This window comes from Bombus fervidus, chromosome 6 (genome assembly GCF_041682495.2).
Source record: "Bombus fervidus isolate BK054 chromosome 6, iyBomFerv1, whole genome shotgun sequence".
In the NCBI taxonomy this organism is placed as follows: Eukaryota; Metazoa; Arthropoda; class Insecta; order Hymenoptera; family Apidae; genus Bombus; species Bombus fervidus.
Genome location: NC_091522.1, coordinates 16,748,396 through 16,767,620, shown reverse-complemented (window position 1 = coordinate 16,767,620; position 19,225 = coordinate 16,748,396). Strand labels below are relative to the sequence as shown.

Below are 19,225 nucleotides of genomic sequence, written 5' to 3'. Positions count from 1 at the left end.
GTATTCGAGAATAGAAAAGTCATATCTTTCTCGTGCAATGAATCTTTAAGGTGATCTTTTATCTTTTGGTTATTTCAGCGTACGTTTAGAACCATGTTCACTCGATACTCGCAGGTTCTCATCAGTCTCTTTAAACTTTTTGTTCCAGCTGGCATCCGTGCGATAATTTTTCTTTCTCGATTAAATTGCCGAATTCATTGTGTTTCTCGAGTTTAATCCTGCTACGGACTTGGAATATTTATGTTCCAATTTCGTCCTCTTTTCAATGAACAAGAAGGCTTTTAACATTTAAAGCGATAATTATCTTACGCTTACTTTGAGCGTGACATTTTTCGACGACAGATAGCGAACACCTTGTGCAACTATAATTATCTAGTTATCTGCGTACAAAGCGAGAAATTTCGTACTTAACCGAGTGCTCCTTCAAAGTATGATGGTTGAAGAAATTAATTCGGTCGAAGCCCCATCTACGAAAACCGTAGACACGAGAAAGCGATTTCTTGAAGTTTTGCGATTGAAACCGGCGGCAATAAAGCGATATCAGGTTCCCTGCCCGATTTATTCTCATTACTCTGACTTTAATGCCATTGCATTCCGTTCCGACCGCGACTATACGTACGTCTAAAACTGAGCGAGGAGGTGGGGCGAAATTATTAGCGAGAAAATCTCGCGGAAGATAACAAACGAAGAGAACTGTTGGCCACGATTGGAAGATTCGTCTAATTGGACCGGCTCTTGAAATGTTATTCCACTGAAAGTGCGACGCAAGCGGAACGGAAATATTTTCAACCGCTTCGATCACGGGGACAGTAATTTATGGAATTTCGAACGAGCTTTCAAGTTGCGCGAAGCAGGCGTTGCAAATCGACCGCCACGAAAACGAATCCAACGAAAGTTTTCAATTACATTAGAGCCGAGCATATTAAACGCATCTTCGAAGAATCTTCGCTCGAGATCCTGATGCGAACTCTGTCTCCCCTTTTCTCCTCTCTCTCTCTCCCTTCCTTTCTCGCGTCTTCCCGCTAACTCGATCCGAAGTGAGTTCGGAGGGTAAACTTATAAACTATGAAAGTTACTTTCCTATTCAATGAATTGACCGTACCTTCGGTCCGGGTACGTGCTTCGAAACCGAGTTTCGTTTCGACTTCCTGCAGGCCCCGAGTTTCGCTCCCTCTTTCGTTCCTATTATCTATTGCCGCGCGTGAGAAAGAATACAATGTTGTCGGCCAACCGGAAAATTACAAGTTTTCTTACTGTGGCGCCAGTCCAGCCGAATCCAGTCTCCCGTCACGATCGACGAAATGGATCACGATGGTTTTTAATGCGCCTAGCTCCGGTATAATTCACGCGCGAGACCGGCCCCGAGTGCTACGTGGAATTCGCGTGGCGGATATCTGTTGAAGTGGTCATCGCTTCTGGTCTTTAGTTTTCTCAAGTATTGAAGCCATCGACAGCGCATAGACAAAAGACTGCGTCGAAGGCAAACCATAAACAGTAGATAGGCGACGTTGGCTTTGTAACGTCAACCACATCTCAATCCACATCAGAGACGAGGCCGCGCTTAGGAACCGATGGGCTGATGACGGAAATAAAGATGTGGCGGCACTCGGCGACAATGTATGTCGCCGAAGCGAGCTGCCTAACGAACCCTCAATATCCCAACGGTCCTTTCGCCGAATATTCGAGACCGCCTAACAAACGCGTGGATAGTGGGGATATCGAGGGATGACAAAGAAAAAGAATCGGATTCCGCCGAAAGTCCAGTAGTTGTAAGAGCTTCGGTCTTGAAAAGTCGCGGCTGGAGTTCAGAAGTGAATCGTAGTTAGCGTAAACCAAGTGCTAAGAAATAAATTCTCTCCTTTTATTTCTTAATTTTTATCTTTTATTCTTCGTCTTCAATTCCTCTTTTTTATTTTACGTGACGGCTTCATCGTTTTCAGTCATAGGGTAACACTGCTAGTGTGCGGATCTGCATCAGCTCGTACTATATTCCGAACTTTGTATTTACACTTTAGTTTTAAAATATATTATCCACGCGTTCCTTTGTATTCACATACATCTAATAACCTCAATAATATCGATACTGGTTGACGAAAATATCGATTGGCCGCGAATAGCCTGAGATTAATGGTCAAAGACTTGCACGAACTTTATTACGCGATTTTATTATTACAGTCGTGAATGTGAGTATTTCGTACGAGTAGCCTGGGATTGAGAATCGAGTGAATTTTTATACCGCAATGTAGAAGAATGATTTGGGCAATGGACGAGCAGTCTAGATCGCATAGCGTCGTTACGACGTGGATTGGATCGCGAGATATGATTTCGAAACCAAAGCTGATTGTATTGGAATCGACGACTTTGTAGTCGTTCGGTGGGATAGTTCTTGGTGGCTCGTTTATATCGGTTTTCACTTTTCCGCGGTTTTCGATGTTGTACCTTCCTCGATGTTTTCATTCGGACGTCCAAGAGTCCCGCTCTATCAATTTACAGATGATTTATTGTTTTCCGAGAAATCGTCGATTCAGTTTACTTTTGATATCGTTAATTATAATTGATTAACGATTAGGTTAATAGTATCAGACAGTAAATTACGTAGAAAGAAAATTATCGTTTCTTAAGCTTTTATATCGTATTTTATTTTGTACTTAATGGAATTTTGGTTTTTCTGTTACAGAAGTGGAAAAAACTGCGGGAACTGCACCGGGGGCATCGGGTGCAACTGCAGGGGGCCCTCGGGGGTTGACACCTTCCCCTGCCCCCTCGACACCCTCGACCCCCGTTACTGCCACTAGTCCTTCGGCCTATACCACCTCGCCCTCTTCCTCGCCCTCGCCTTCATCCTCACCCTCCGCCCTTGTAGCGGGCTTTGACAAATCGGTGTTGCAGGTAAGACTTTAATCCTAATTATTCACGTAGCAATACACACTTAGGGTGAGTGATTTGATACAAAACGTTCTATACCTGAAACAGCAAATATTTCGCTCTTCCTCACTAGATAACCAAGAAAATTCTGTTTCCTCCTCGACGAAAAGGAATTACGTAGATACATGGCAAAACGTAATTACATTTACCGAAAGTCTCGTTCTTACTTCGAAGAATGTTGTGTTTTACATTTTTCTATCTTTCGTTTCGTTTTATATAAAATATATTATACGACGAATTATATAACCTCCATACACGAGAAGAAAATATATATTAGCAATATATAAGTTTTTGAGTAACAGTTTCTAGCCGACCGATGATACAGACGATAAATCGCTTCTCGGTGATAAAAACTATTACGTAACGTTCTCTTTAAAACATCGAATCGTCGATAAGATTTTCATGTGCTCGTAAGCGTCCGCGATATTTATACGGCACTCGTTTAGACGTTTCGTCGTGGATCGAGAAGGGTGGAAAATTTTCGAAAATTCGCCACGTAAAACGATAACTACCCCTTGTAAATAGCGTGGAGCAACAGGCTGTATCGCGGAACAAAGGGACACCGTCTCTTGCCCCACAGGATCGGAACGATAACGTCCAAAGAAATATGTTGCCTATTAACCTGGCTAATAATCGCCGCGAATCGATATCGTTCGCTGACCGTCGAAAGGAAAAGAATCGGTCGTTCTAACTCGCAGAACGTAGAAGCTTCGCATTTAAATCGATATGTTGTCGCGCGAAGCACGATCTTAACGATGGCTTGGTCGTTTTCGTTGATGACGAGTAGGGGCCAACTTTAGGGATGAGTTTCCCGGTGTAACAGTGATACGACGATGGTAAGGTTAGTTACGATAACGCCAGGAGTCGGTGTAGCCTCGGGCATCTTGGCTAATTAAAACTCATAAATTACGTTGAAAGAGAGTGATGAGAATATAGCAACGTAACGGATGGACGTGCCTGAGGGTGCGCGTACGACTTGCACAAAAACTCTAAATTTCCACGAGTTCCGTTGTCTTCCTTACGTTTCTTCCGATCTTCTTAACGATACTTTATGGAATTTAACTTTTCTTTCATTTTGATACACCTTCTTCCCCTTTAGTTACACCACTTTTATCTTAATTTCTACTATTCTTACTGCGCGTATGAAATATCGTTTGTCCAAAGTTTGAATTTACGATTGGAAAAACTGGCACGGGGACATAAATTTAGCATTTGGAAAAAGTTAAAGATTAGAAAGAGTTACATTTTTCGAGACTTATATCATATATTATTATATCTTTTTTATTCCATTCGATTTATTCCAGATTCGCTAATTTTCATAGGTGCGCTATAATGAAGCCAGTTAGCGATTAGAAAAGTGCACTGAACGTGCGTGGAAATCGTCGACGTCGAGTGATATACAGTTTCGTAGAAATTAAGTTAAAATCTTATTCGGAAAAAAAAAGAAAAAAAAAAAAAAGAAAGGAAAAAATGATGTTTCGTACGCATCAACCTAATAGAACAATTAGAGAGATGTTTCTAACGGGAACGTACGGTAATGTTGCAGGGAGTTGACGCGTTTAGAGACAAACGTTATTTAAAATCGCGAATGCGGCTCTTTCGATGCGCGTTTCGCGAAGATACACGGACGTTGCGGTGGAATTCGAGTCGAGTAACTAACGGCACTGGCTCGGTCGAGGACATTTAAATTCATACGCCGTGGCAACGGGCAATCTGCTCGCAGAAATAAGGGGTAACGCGCGTTCCATGCTTCTCAAAGTAGGAGGGACAGTCTAACTGGATAGCGGAACGAATCGCTGAAATTAATTCCCCTTTCGATATTCGTTGCTCGGACGCCGATTGATTTCCATTCGAGTGGAAAACGCGTTCCGGGTAAACAAAAATCTCACGGTGTGTGCTTTTAATCGTGCGTTTCGACCGCTTACCCCGAAACATCTATGTTTTTGAATACAGATATGTACTTTTAAGGAATATTAAAAAATTTGTAAAAAATTTGTGTCAAAAGTTTGGAGTCGCTGCTTTTGATAGGAAACAAGAATTTAAGAATTCTATCATCGTAGAAAATTTTAATAAAGTAAAGGATATCGTTATTGTAGTATCGGGAAATACTAATAATTAATGATGGTTTATTTACGAATATATGGATTGCACAGATGTTGATTACACAGGATACGATGGTTATTTAACATGAACTAATCACAATAACGTAGTATACTTTAGACAACTCAATAATTAATTTGCAACTCTCGTCACAACGGATCCAACGCTCTCTCTTTCACGCGGACCACACTCTAACTCGCATTCTCTAACTTCTCGATTCACACTCTTTGACTTCTCCACTGACACTTTTTTTTTTTTTTATTTATTTGTCTTTATTTTACAATCAATTCTCGTTAGAGAATTTTAAGTAAATTTATCTGGCGTGGTACTATGACACGATTAATAAGTGTTTATAGTATGTTTGATTCTATTTGAATCTAGTGCTTAGGTCTAAGGTGTGATGTCTTTTTAGCCTGCGGATCTGTTTCGACGTGTCGAGCAGTTGAGTAACTAGAGGGTTTTGGTGGTTGTTAACTCTTGAGCTGTGTCTATTGCTGAATTTGGATAATTCTTCTTTGACTGTGGGTATCTTGAGGTCGTGATGTATTGTTTCGTTGGTGACGTACCAAGGTACATCTATTAGGGATACCACTGACACTGACTGTGAATTTGTCTTTCTGCCTTAGCATCCCTTTTGTCCCTTTGCTTAGTCTCACCACGCTCGTGTTACGCAACCGCTCGTGGCCAGAGTCACGCAGGCCTTTTTTTCTACGAAACTCTTCGACCGAAGGACCGACGACACATTGATGGGCCTGTCGGTACCACGGCTCGCGACAATGTTTATGGTTTACCCGATATTTTTCTGGCCGCTTGTCCACGATACTACATTATTCATATTTGTAACGTTAAATTCAAATTACTAATTAATGGAAGCAGCACGAAAATATCTGAACGCTTATCGTATCAATTTTCTATAAACGTATTAATACGTCGCTCAAGTTACGAAGAAAAGTCACAGTTCTAGATAGCCCAAGTGGAAAAAGGAGAATCGAGTCTCGCTGCTAGAATGGAAAGTAGCTTTCTTCCCCAATTCCACGACCTCGAAAAAAGTAAGCGAGGAATTCGTCGTATTTCTCTATTTGTTTCGTGTCTCGAAGAAATCTTGCTGGTTCTCGCAGCATCAGCTACGATTATTTGTTTCGTCGAACGTTTCCACCTACGTAGTTTTACGTAGTCGGGAATAGCTTGGTCTGAAATATGCCGACAGCGAAAAATTCCGAAGGAGCTCGATTCTGGCGGAATATTCTGCCACGGTCGGCATGAGTTCGGTTATCAGGGACAGGAATTAGATTTGTGTGACGCCGGTGGACAGCGCGGAGACGGCGCAGAGGAGCGCCGAACCGCTCGTGCAGCCGTATAACTCGGTCAATTTTATCGAGTTACTCTCCCGTTTCTCTGCCTTCGCGGCGACCTGATCTTCATTCGTCCCATACTCGAATCTGGAACGTCTTATCGAAGTGGCTGCTCCGACAGGATGTCCGAAATTTCCTCGACACGACCTTCTCTTATAATCTCCATTTTCCTTCTCGTCGTTTCTTTTTCGATCATCTTCCTTCCTTTTCTACTTTCATTTCTTTTTTTTTTTTTTAAATCAAATTTCCCGTACTGGAAAAGACCGCTCCTCTTTCAACCGAATTTCATATCTCTCCATTATGAAATTTTCGTTCGTCAGTCGCGCCACGTTGTACGATAGCCAGGTCCGTCGACTTTATTACGTGTTTGTGCTACTGGCAGCGTTTGGATTCTATTTGTACAAAACGTATTCTTCGAGAAGTTTGCCTGTCTGCAAACAATGAAGTTGCTTCGGGCGACTTGTTAAAATATTGTTCGCCAGTTGAATGACGGAACTACTTATCTCACATTTTGTTTCGAGGCAATAAAGCGCGTTTCTTTTGGACAGATCTTCCATAGTGACTTTAATAACCATTCTGATCAAACAACGCGTCTGTGTAAAAGTCTCCTTTGACTTTTCACTCGTACTTTTAGCGTGCCCTTTTTCAATATTTTTTAACACATTGTTTAAAGCTTGTACGATAGATTCTTCACGAATCTAATTCGTTCGAAGAAATACTGTCTTTGAGGGACGTCCCTGCTTATAAGGAGCGCATTAACATACTAAAACACAGGTATCGTTTCTATTTGCTTCATTTTCGGCGCAATTTCTTCGCCCTTACGTCATCCTCGCTTGTCCTTTTGTGAGGTTCCTTTGTGCAACGATCCATGTACCGATTTATCAAGCTCCTTTTAACTCGTACCGCGTGCTATATTGTTCCCGCCTGTTGAGGGTACTTTGCACGCTCGCGCATTTCTTCCTTTATCTCGCGTAAATGTGTCGCGTCGCTTCGACAATTGTCATTTACGTGTTCCACTGTAACCTACTAAATTCGTTCGACTAGCAGGAATATCTCGATACTTTGAACAATTTTTCCTTTTTCAATCTTTATTATTTTCCTAGATAATTTCCTACAGACACGGATATAAAATGTTCGTACGTGAAATAAATTTAATTCGATAGAAACCAATTGCGTAAATTCTGCACGCGTTCTATGTTTCTTCATCGATCCTGAAGTGGAAGCGAAAATCCAGGTAGGGTCGGTTAAAAGTTTAGGCTTCCCTGTGCCGTAAACTTTCTCTTCGAACATGTGAAACTTGGCATCTCCAAAAATAGCGTTCTAAATTCGAAACTCGGCGTCCTTAATGGAGACACGTTTGCGCCAGTTTCGTTGAAAGCGTGTCCTCGTGTAGATGGGCGTGTGACACTTTACAGCTTACATAAGCGAATTTCTAGTCGAACGGCCTAGATAAAAATTCGTAATTATCTCGGTCGGATAGCTTTTATTGTCATCTCTGCTCGTCTATTGTGTCGATTGTATGGTACGCTTTTCCTATTTGCCGAGTCAACAGTCAGACTCGAGGCTCGGTCCGACGTCATAACAGCTACCTCCCTTCTTCCATTTCCGGCTATGCTGTCTCGCTGACAAGTATTGTGCTGTTTGCATAAAGCGACGAGAGGCTTCGAGGTAACGAGACTCGAACAGGAATCGGAGTTGCCAATGAAATTCTATTTTGCCTCGTGTTAGGCCTCGTTTCGTGCACGCTATGCTACTTACAGAATTGATTAACTCGACCGTCATTGCCTCTTCAGACCGGTTTCTCTGTGCAATCAGGAAAAAAGAAAGACGAAGAAACGAAAGACAAACAAAAGGGCACCCCTCGCAATAGCAAAGTAGGTTGCAGTATTTTTAAGCGGGTTCGATTTAAGACTCAATTTATTCGCGTTACGTTTGTCCATACCGAAGTTTTTAAACTACATTTTCCGTTCACGACAAAGAACGTGATATAGAGAGAGGTACGCGTGTTCTTTATATCGACGCCAGGATTTCGTCCATTGGCTTCCTTCTAGCCACTCTATCCTTCTCGTTCGTGCATCGCGTTTCTAGACCGTAGCTTCTTTCCATCGTAGTACGTACAAAACCTCGTTTCTGTGTCTCCTGGCGCAGGAACTATTTTGTAGCAAATTTTCCTTTGAGGAGGCCGTGGTATCTAGCTTATTAGATTCTTGTTGGTCGTCTCGGCGACATGTTTTCCTATTTGACGCGCATGGTACCCTCGTGTATTCGCACGTTGTGCAAGCCCTGTCAACCTTTCCTCTATATTAAATTCGCTCTGGTCCTCGATTTACCTTCGTTTCGATGCCATTTCGTTGTTTCCTTCGTTTCTCGTTATTTGTTGCTTTAAAACGTTTCGTATTTCGAAGCTGAAAAAACGCAAGCCAGCCAGCGGATGGAAAGGAATTTTTTTTTTACGGCAGAACAATCCATAGAGAAAGTAAAACAACGATGGCGAACGATGCGGTCGGAAGGGCGCTCGAACGTTGGAGAAGAGTCGTTGAACTTTTCACGCAGAAGTACGCCACGAATACCGGGAAGTTTCGGCCGTTTCGTCGGAAAGAAACAGAGACGAAACTCGATCGATTCGATTCGTTTCGGTTCGAAGCGAAAATAATTCCAATTTCATCGAGAAATTTAATATCGATACTCCGTCGATACAGTTGGCCGGTGTTTCCTTCGCTATCTCGAGGATTCGAGATTGATCCTTTAGCATGTTCCATTAACAATCCTCCGAAAGTTTCGCTGCAAATGCGCGAACTATTTCTCGTTATCTTATCGATTCCTCGGGAATTATTTCCGAATTCTTCTCGCTTGGAGGAAAATACGGCCGGCCGATCGAAAGGCTATCGAATAAAATGGATTCTGTCTATTTTTCATCATCCGTCGAACCTCGTATCGATTCGTCACAGCTGCGTTTATATTTCAAATTAAGCCGTTCGTTTATTTCGAGTGATACGGGTGGAACAAGTGGAAGAGGCTCGATGTAGGTCAGACCGAGCCACGATGATCGTTCGACTTTCGGTATTTTTAATTCTGTCGTCTTGTTCTCGTTCGCGCGAACGCGGATAAAATTTTCTGAAACGTCGATTGTCGTTGTTCGTTGTTTCACATCAACGCGTTTCCATCACGACGATCGAGCAACTTGGAGGAAGATTTTAAATACGATATCGCTGTTGCGAAACAAATTCAATTTCAATTGTCCTCGTATAGTACGTGCAACCTTGTTCGTCTAGCTTTACGAGGATACCCGAGTGTGTGCTCGTGGTAAACGTTCTGAAGCGTGCACCGAAGAGGAAGTTAGTCAAGAGTGAACTGTATGACGAAGAAGCCAAGAATGTTTGAAGTTAACACGAAAGAAAGAAAGAAAGAAAGAAAGAAATCGTAAAAAAATATTTGCCTACAGCTTGCAGCTGTTACTCGCATTGTTTCCTTCGTCAATCATTTTGGCGATTCCATGTTGCTCTGAAATTCCTTACGACAACTGTGTATGTACGACGATAATCATCGTTCTACCGGGCGCATTTTTCACCAGGTCAAATATCAAATCTACCGTCGCGTGAAAAGTCTGGTGGCATATATACGAGGACTGGCAGGAATATTTTCTTGCTCGTGTATACATATATATTCTTCCACCCTCCTTGACTGTGTGCTCCCTCGGGACTACCGGGGGACGACGTCTAGGCCTTTCATTTTCATCGGGCTTCTCTCGTCGAGGCTTTTCAAGAAGGAAGGGGAAAAAAAAGTACGCCGTGAAGAAAACCACATGAGAGATATGATCGTTCTTCGACAACATGCACTTAATCAGGTCGGCTTTATGTGGAAGCGGAGGGTTAAAGTGAAAGCCGGAGAGGAAGGACACTGGCTTAGATACGAAGCTCCGACAGACTCGTCGAGGAGGGAGAAAATGTCGAGCCGAGCGAGACCTTAATTTCCTGTAGCATTCCGGCTTATCTCTTTCGCGATTTATCGACCTACCCAGAAAGTTACACGCTCAAGACTCGCAGAAACATTGGTTGTCCTCGAACATCCGTTTCCTGGCTGCGTTACCCGGCATCCGAAGTCGATTATGATTGTTCGTCCACTTTTTAGTGGCTCGTAAACGTCGTTTCCTTTTTAGATGGAGATACGTCCGCGTTGTCTCCAGATCGGCAGAATTTTCGCAGCAGAAATTATTTTTCGGGTCCTTTACGAACAACGTCGCGCGGATTTTTTCAACAGTTAATCTAAAAATATGGGAAAATAACGCCATAAGCTTATTAACCGTTCTTATAGATTCATCGAAGCCGAGTGGAAATTAAACTTTATTTTTCTCCATCTGGAACGACGATTCGTTCCACGAACGTGATTCCGTATTACGAGGCAAGAGCACAATAAATACGAAAAATACAATTAGCGAAGGAAAATTGTACATTGCAGGTCGTTCAACCTTCGTACGCATAACACGGTCTATCGAGCACATTGAGTAATGCCTGTTGTTCTCGTACCGATAAAAGCGTACAAGCTGTTCGTTAATCCGATGCAAAGAAAAACTGTATGGCCAAACGACAGCTTTGTCTCGGCGCATCCAATTCGATATCAAGCTTTCGAACGTTCCTGTCGCATTTTTCTAGATATAGAACGGAGTAAATCTTTCGAGGTGGAACAAAAAAGTAATTACGCGTTTGAAAGCTCGCGGTTTTCTATACCGATTCCAACATCGTAGTGGCATATCGAATGACTCGATCGTGTTATCGAGGCGTTTTTATTGCTCGGCCGAATGGAAATGCAATTAAGCAGTGTATCCTTGATATTTAATTATGCGCGCCGCTGCTGGCTTTCACGGAGAAAAATTATTGTCTGTTATTATTGAAATGCGAGGTATTTTATCGCGGTGAAATTTTCGTTTTACCACGATAATCTCGTTACCAGACACAATGCTTCGTAATTATAGGAACAATGCCCGAAAGACAATGAGACGTGGCGCGCGTAATGTTTTTGCTGTAATAACCGTGTATCGGTACGTTTTGCCTGGTCTCCTGTCTGATATCAGGAAACGGAGCGAGCCACTTACGGACAGGCACTCCCAGCTAATTTCCGGCTGTAAATACTCGATTCGGTCCTATCCTGTTCGCATCCCATTCCCCTCTGATCGATGTCTTCTTTCCGTTTCCATTCCATCACTTTCCAATATTTTTATTCCAACAGGGAATTTCTACGCTCTAGGGTAAAATAACCTTCTTATTCATCTAAAAACGTATACAGAGTATTGGGGAAAAATACGATAAGTCACATTCACTATTTTTATTCCACGAAATTGCTATTAACATTCGGAATAATTACGCCAATTTAAAAATCGGTCTTGCTTTATCGAAATTGTCTTCCTGTTTCGTTTTCACGCCGACGCGTTTCTTTGTTCTCTTCAAAGTTTTTGAAATATTAAGATAATCGCTTACTTTGATAATCACACTTTTGGATTTCACAAAACTTCGTCAATTTTGTCAGCTACCGTTTTTGGAAGATTCTTATGTTTCGATACAATCTAATAGGTTGTTTTTATTTCTAATTGTAGGAAACTGAAAGTATAATGATAATAAATTACAATACAAGTATAATAATGATATTTTATCTCCGTTTCAGATACGCGACTGGTTGACGGTCGAAGAAGAGATGCTGCGAAAACAAGCCGTGGTCGTCGGCGATGTCGGCGAAATTATGGAAGCGCTTGATAAACAAATGGTAAGTAGATGATCGTCGCTCGCACAACAAATTCACGATTCACTTTAGATGCGTAAGTTCTTCGTACGTGCGCCGCGCCGGTCTTGCATCTTACATGACGTCCGATAGCTTTATATTCATTTTCGTTTGCTCAAAGTTTTGGAAAATAGCTTCTAAATATTTAACGATGTTTGGAGCATTTATTGACGATCTTCAATCTTTTAATCTTCCTTCTTAATCTAAATTCTATAATAGTCATTCTATTATTTATTATCTGTATAATGTAAATCTTGAACAGTCAGCTGTGTAAAAATCTTGTAAAAATTTTATCGTAAGTTTATTGCACCTGAAAATGTAATTTTTCTCCTTTATCTTGCTCGATTATTTTACCAAACGTGAATGCAGGAAACTAAAAGTTCCTACGTCGGCAAAGGCATGATCTGCAATATCCACGAGGGGATTGTAAACGAGCAGCTTCGTAGCTTCAACCCTTACCTGTATTTGGAGGGTAAAGCGAGAACCTCCCTGCGTTATCAACGCACAGTTTCTTCCCAGTTTGTCGATCGACGATCGTTGCACGGTGGTTTCAACGGATCCTTGTAAGCGAGGGTGCGATGGCGCTTTCTCGGTTTTCCGAGGGTTAAAGGTGGGGGTTTCTGGGGGTTTACTGACCGGGAAAACCCTGACATTGGCATTGGCATTAAGGGTCCAATGAACGCTGCCACGCCTTCCTATTTGTGCGTCGACGATACATTGTTGCTTCACGCGCAATAGTTATGCTCAGACTATTGATTACTCGTCCGTTGATTTTCTACGTATCTCTCGTCCACAAATTTTCCTCTTTTATTTTATTTTTTTTTATCTTTGGCTTCGTTGGAAAAAATATTTTTTAACATTTTTATTAATTCTCTGTTTTTCTTCGGAGTTTATTATTTTTTCCACGGTAAAATATCGAAACGGTATCTGGAAATGCTTTAGGTCGAATAATTCGACGATATCGTTGCAAATTTGTATTTTTATCCTTACAAACGGATAATCACAATTTATGTGACGTTTGGTCTCTCAAGAGAAGCGTCCTCTTCTCCGAGGCTCTAGAAACAAGGGCAGTGCAGGCAAAGGAAAATTCTAAGTTCGATTTCTCGTGTTTTACATTAAAGATCGCGTTGCTAATATAAACACTTTTCAAGTGGAGCAAAGTTAACTTACCCCGTTCTTTTTCCGCGAGTTCTATTTATTTGTTCCATTGATCGTTTCCATAACGGTAGCGAGGGTGAAAGGACCCATAAAGTGTGCCTTGTGTAGTATCAATGGCCGGTCGTAATCTTTTCAGCTCGGAGCAAAGCGGTGTGGGTTGGTGTTCGATAAAACTCGACTGAAGGAATTAATTAAATCTTATTGGCAGTCCTTTCACGAATGCTCCTCTTCAATGGAGGCTCGTACCAGAACGAGTGCTTCTTCTATCTCTCGTCCTGTCCTTATTCAGAGCGCTTTTTCCTCGATTCGAGAACACCGCCGGACAGGAAGCGATTGTTCCTCGACTCCGAGGATATTTCAGATTTTTCCGTCGCTCGTTCGAAAGCGCTGAGAAAGTTTCGAAGCGAGCGAAGCGAAGGCCCGACGAAGTTCGATTACCTTTGTATCTGTCGATGGGTTTTACGCGTGAAAAGAAAGAAAGCCTGCGTCCCATTCTTGATCAATGATAACCGATTTCCACTGAAATCATATGGCGGCCCTTGTCTCGTTAAAGCGCCACTCGAATCGCTGGGACACAATTTCACAAGGACGGTAGAAAACAATGGGTCGGTTACGGCGGTGTTGTTATTGATTTCCGATTGGAGGAAGCCGGAGCAAAAGATATGGAGAAATGAAAGAGCTACCGAGGAGGAGGAGGAGGAGAAATGGAAGAGGAAGGAAGAGATAGACAGAGAGTTGAGACAGAGGTTTTTCATAATGCATGGAGGAACATCAGCACTCTTTGAATAGTGCTGATTACTGGAATTAAAATCATTCGATACGAGAATCTGGAGTAATTAAATCGGCGAGGAATGGAAGCACAGGTTTCTAAGGAAATACGTGATAGTACGCGTATCACTTTTTACGTTTCGTTTCTTGTCTCGTACGTCGAAATGATAATCTACGTATCCTACATTTAAAAAAGAAAACGAAAATCTTAATTAAGTACCAGCGATAGATAGAAACGTAGGATGAACGTGTATGTAAACTCCGAGTATCCGAATGCTAAATTGCAGATGGTCTTTGATTTGTCATTTAAAACGAGGAGGATGCACGTTCGAAGGTGCGTCGTCGACGTTTTCGCGCATATATTACGCGATGTTGCGCTGCACTGAACTTCAGTCAACGTAACTGTGTCACTTTGGAAGAGCATCGTTGAAATTCGAAAGCGTTAAAATTTGAGCGACCAGAACCACCGAGTTGGTCGGAATCGTCGTGTAATTTGAACTTGTAATTGGATATTAAATCAATGTCTCTGTAGAGTAAAACGGCAAATTATCGTCGAGTATATCGCTGAATATTACAACGGTTGTTTGCGCAGTCCTTTGATACAGTAACGATCGACTTTACGCACTAATTAGTTTACCTTCGTAGAGAAACGCGATCATCGAATTACTATGTATATCCTCGAATCCTTTTCTACGTTGTACAAATTACAAAGACCGCTTCTATATCGTAGTTGCAGTAGTATTCGCGGTAGTCGTGTCTGTAATGCGTGACGTAACTGCACCACCCCTGTTCTTCGCTTTTCCAAACGTAGTAGTAGAAGAACATTCCTTCCATCCAATACTACAAGATCGTCGTTTTACAGCGCCGAGTTGAGGCGAAATTTCCTTAAAGAGGTAGCACGGTCCGGTATCTAATTACGCGGAGTTTTGACGAACTTTCTCCGGCCAACTTCCACAACGATTTTCGCAATTAGTGTCTCGCTGGAGTCGGAACCGGCTAAATTGAAATTACTTTCGAATTATTTCGATTCGAGCTAAAGGGAAAGAGAGTGGGAGAGAGCGAGAGAGAGGCGCGAACAAAACGATATCCGGATGAGGCTATACGCTTCTACGCGCGTCACGCACGTCTCAGTCAAGTTCTCGAATTTTCCTTGCAAGCTGTTGCGGACTGGAACGGGACATTTAATTGTCGTTCCTTTTGTAGAAGGTTCTCGCGATTACGAGCAAATAAATGGCAAGTTTTTCCGCGAAGGCCAGACGTGGTGGATGTTGGCGAGCTGAAGTCACAGTGCTCGATTTAGTTCGACCTCGTTAAAGTAATATCGCGCGAGGAACGTGCGCATCATCGCATTTTTCACGTCGTTGTGTGCATACTCATAAACGCGCGACCCATTTTTAATCCAACGTCAAAGGTCCTTTTTCGATCGATTTTTCCACCTCGCTGCGTTCTCTTCCCCTGTTTCTCGCTTTATTCCTCGTCCCTTTTTCAGTAATTGTACAATTCAGTGACCTTTCCCAATTTTCATTATCGAACTTTAGTCTTTTTTTTTTATTGACATTTATCAAGCTCCCCTCGATCGATTTCTCGCTTTACCGATGAACTAAGGAAGATTTTAAGAGAAATAATTGAAATTAAGAATTTATTCACGGATTATTTATTCCCTACGATTGAAAATTCGACAGGATTTTCGACTGACTCGATCAGCGTGTTTTCGATTTTAATTCGGACTCGCGAAATTTGTCGATTTCCGACCGGCACGTAACGATACATCCACGCGGTGATGCAGTTTCAAAAAACGTTCGTACAGATAAACTTGAATTTGACGAGCGACGTAAATAAAATTTGTATAGCGAGAGGCAGTAAAGTCACTTTGAGCGAAACGTTTGTTCTAATTGTTTCGCGTGTAAATCAAACACACTGTCCCTCCATAAATTGAATCGTACTCACTGACGTCTAACTTTGAATCGCGTATACAACAGGCAAGTCGATGTTACCCCGGCTCTTGTATTATTCAACTTGTCCAGGATTTTTATCCTTATCGCGCCTTTATCATATTTTGCGCTGTTTGCTTCGCAACCGAATACACGCGAATGAAATTTGACGACTCGCTACGAAGTAATATATTCATTGACGATAATCTAACGTGAAAATTCCGGTTGATACAAGGAATTTGTATCGCTTGATATCGTAGAATTTTAAAGAATACCTTGACATTACTCGAACAATTGTCACGATGGAATATATTTTGTTTAATTTTCTTATCATTCGTATAAAGTCTCAGAAATAACATTTCCAAGGAGAATTATTTGGTCTTAGCATTCGGCAATTATAGAAGGGTGGATTGCGTGTGCGCAGTGCGCATCTTCTTTATCCCCTCGACATCCGATTAGGTACCGTGGCAGCGATAGATTCGACCTCGCGCTTGATAAATCGAAAATAACGAATGTTCTTTTTTTGTTAAAAACTTTCGAATCCACTGGTAATACCGGCTTTCCTTCTTTTTCTTTCTTTCTTTTTTTTTTTTTTTCTTCAGAAACAAAAGGTATTGAAAACTCTGGTGGATTACTTTAAAATTGTTTAAAATATTCGAAATAATACATAAATCAATATCGGGTAATCCTGAGCGCGATAGCAAAATTTTCACTACGTTCGATCAAAAAATTGAAAATACAGAAAAAGATACGAGAAAAATTGGAAATTATTTTCTGTTTGGAAGAATCAAACGCAATTTTGTTTCATCCTATCAAATTTTCAATTTCCAACCCTTCGGTAACGAAATTGCTGCGTCTGTTTTGGGGATGGTTTAAAGCGCTTACTAAACGGCACCCTCTGTACGCGAATTTTGTGCCCCGTAGGCTTTATACCCCGTAAGCCATGGAAGAGAGGACGATACATATATACACATATATATACATATATATAGGTACATATATATACATGTACATATGTATATGCATACACATATACATACATACATACATACATAAGTATATAAAAATATGTATATATGTAACGCTATTATATATATATATGTATATATATAATACCGTTCCCTAGCTACCACAGATGCCCATGAAGCTGCGAATTTCAGTCAGTTTCTCGGCGGGCTTCCATCGAAATACTCGCGCTGGAAAATCATACGGCCATGTTTTATTAACCAGCAAAATTTTGATTATTCGTCAGTCGTGCTATTTGGTTCCGCGTTTCGTCGTGTCCTCTTCTCTCTTACGTAAAGCTGTTCATTTTCTCTGAATATATTTCTCGTGCCATTTTGCGTTTCTCCATAGATTGATTACGTTCGTTCGTTGGTTTAATAAACGTAAGAGCATTTACATCAACGACGAGTATATGAACGAAGAGGCAACGATCGATCGCAACGAGACTGCATTGCTCGACGAATCGAACTGAACGGCCCGCAGAAAAATTCAGAAATCACCGACTGTTTCAAGATTTTTCGAAACCGCGATCGTTTCCGAATAAACACTCGTCGTTGGAGCCTACCGCGGTTTTAATTAATTCGACGACGCAATCGTGTACCGGAGCTGGTAAACTATTTACATGATATAATATCAAATTAACGTTCTGCTTTATCGTTACGCGCACCGGTGCTCGTTGTTCGAAATCGTTAAACCGTCTTTCTGATTAATTTACATTCCGCGTATATACGTACCGGGTGAACGAATGAAGAACGGCGCGCAGCTATCCGAAAAAGAAACAGGCCACGAAACTGTTCGTATCGGCGCGTTCGTTATGCTTGCATTAATGAGGAATTCGCGTGGTAATTGTCGGAGCCACGGATAACCGAAGTTGCCGCGCTAATTTGGCAATCGCTAACGAACCTCTCCGACGAATCTCGTCTCTTGCTTTTCTCACGGCGTGGCGTGCAACAACGCAACGCGTAGTTTAGTTATCGGCGCGTGAATCCGATAATGTGATTTTGACGAGAGGGCGCCAATGAAATTTCGCCGACGATGCGGCCAACGAAATATGTAGCAAACGAAACGAAAATCGATACAGCCTGCTGGCCGGCTCGCTGCTCCTCCTCTTTGCCGCGCTCTGTTCCTCGTGCTCTTCTTCGTCTCTTCGTCTCTTCGTGAATGGATGCGGTGAAACGAATCGCAACCGCTCTACTCGGCCTCCTTTCCACCAGATAAGAAGGATCGTGGCTGATTTTCCCGTTGTTTCGATCGTTTTTATTCGTCGCGCGGTTAAATCGCCAAAGAAGAATAATTTTTCTTCTTTTAATCGAATTACGCGGACGAATTGCTTTTAGTCCCAACAGCGAGTTCTAATTTCGTTCGGAAGGATTTAAGGATCGATTTGCCCCCTCTGTTCTTCGACTCGTTATCGATGATTAATGGTTTCGTATCTGGTCGAAATTCAGTGGAATACGCGCCGATAGAAAAACGACGATCCGATTGGCCGATTTATTTCTCGATTGTTAGTATAATTTCTTATCATTACATTTTGCTATCTATAACATTTTCATTATCTGGCGATATCGCGTCTAGTTTGCATTTATTTTTAATCAGCTTGAATATTCCTTTTCATAAACTGGCAAGTTAACATCCGCGTTTAATTTCATGCATCAAACTTCCTGATCCGAGAGCATTTCGTTTAAACGGTTAATCAAAAACGATTCGATTCGATAACGCGCGCAAAACCGCGCTCGGATAATCTGTATAGAATAATTTATCTGGAATATCGTATAATTATTGTCCGGTTAAATTCGATTAGAACAGCGTCGGTCGGATGATTAAGTTAATATCCGTTTCATGGAATATCGATAGCGAGGAAATTTACATGTTCAACCTACTATTCGAACTTATCTATTATCCAGAAGAAATTCAAATTGATCTCGTCATTGTTGCGTCATTGGGTTGGATATCCACCCTTCGAATATCCTCCAATTTTCCATCGCTCTATGCCTGTCTTGTCGCTACTCGTTTAAAAGTTTTGACATTGCGGTAAGCCGCATTATCCGTTACCTCGACCGGTCCCGCAGAGGCCCACGCAGTTTGACTGGCTGACAGTCAGCGGTTTGACGTGTCTCGTCATTTCGAGTTCCCTCGCAGCCAAAAGGAATTTCTTCCTTTTAATATTCGAACCGCTCTGCTTTGTCGTGTTTCCAAATCTAATCGTAAAATTGCCTG

The 19,225-nt window shown here is 41.7% G+C and overlaps 1 protein-coding gene across 10 annotated transcripts in view; it reads left to right on the top strand.

The window, feature by feature from the left end:
• LOC139988043 (dystrophin, isoforms A/C/F/G/H) overlaps window positions 1-19,225 on the top strand; it is a 445,976-nt gene that overhangs the window by 74,464 nt on the left and 352,287 nt on the right. For all 10 annotated transcript variants that reach the window (XM_072004969.1, XM_072004970.1, XM_072004965.1 and 7 more), the window contains 2 exons: window positions 2,678-2,889; window positions 12,033-12,131. In XM_072004969.1, the coding sequence (XP_071861070.1) occupies window positions 2,678-2,889; window positions 12,033-12,131 (311 nt within the window). The remainder of the gene's footprint in view (window positions 1-2,677; window positions 2,890-12,032; window positions 12,132-19,225) is intronic.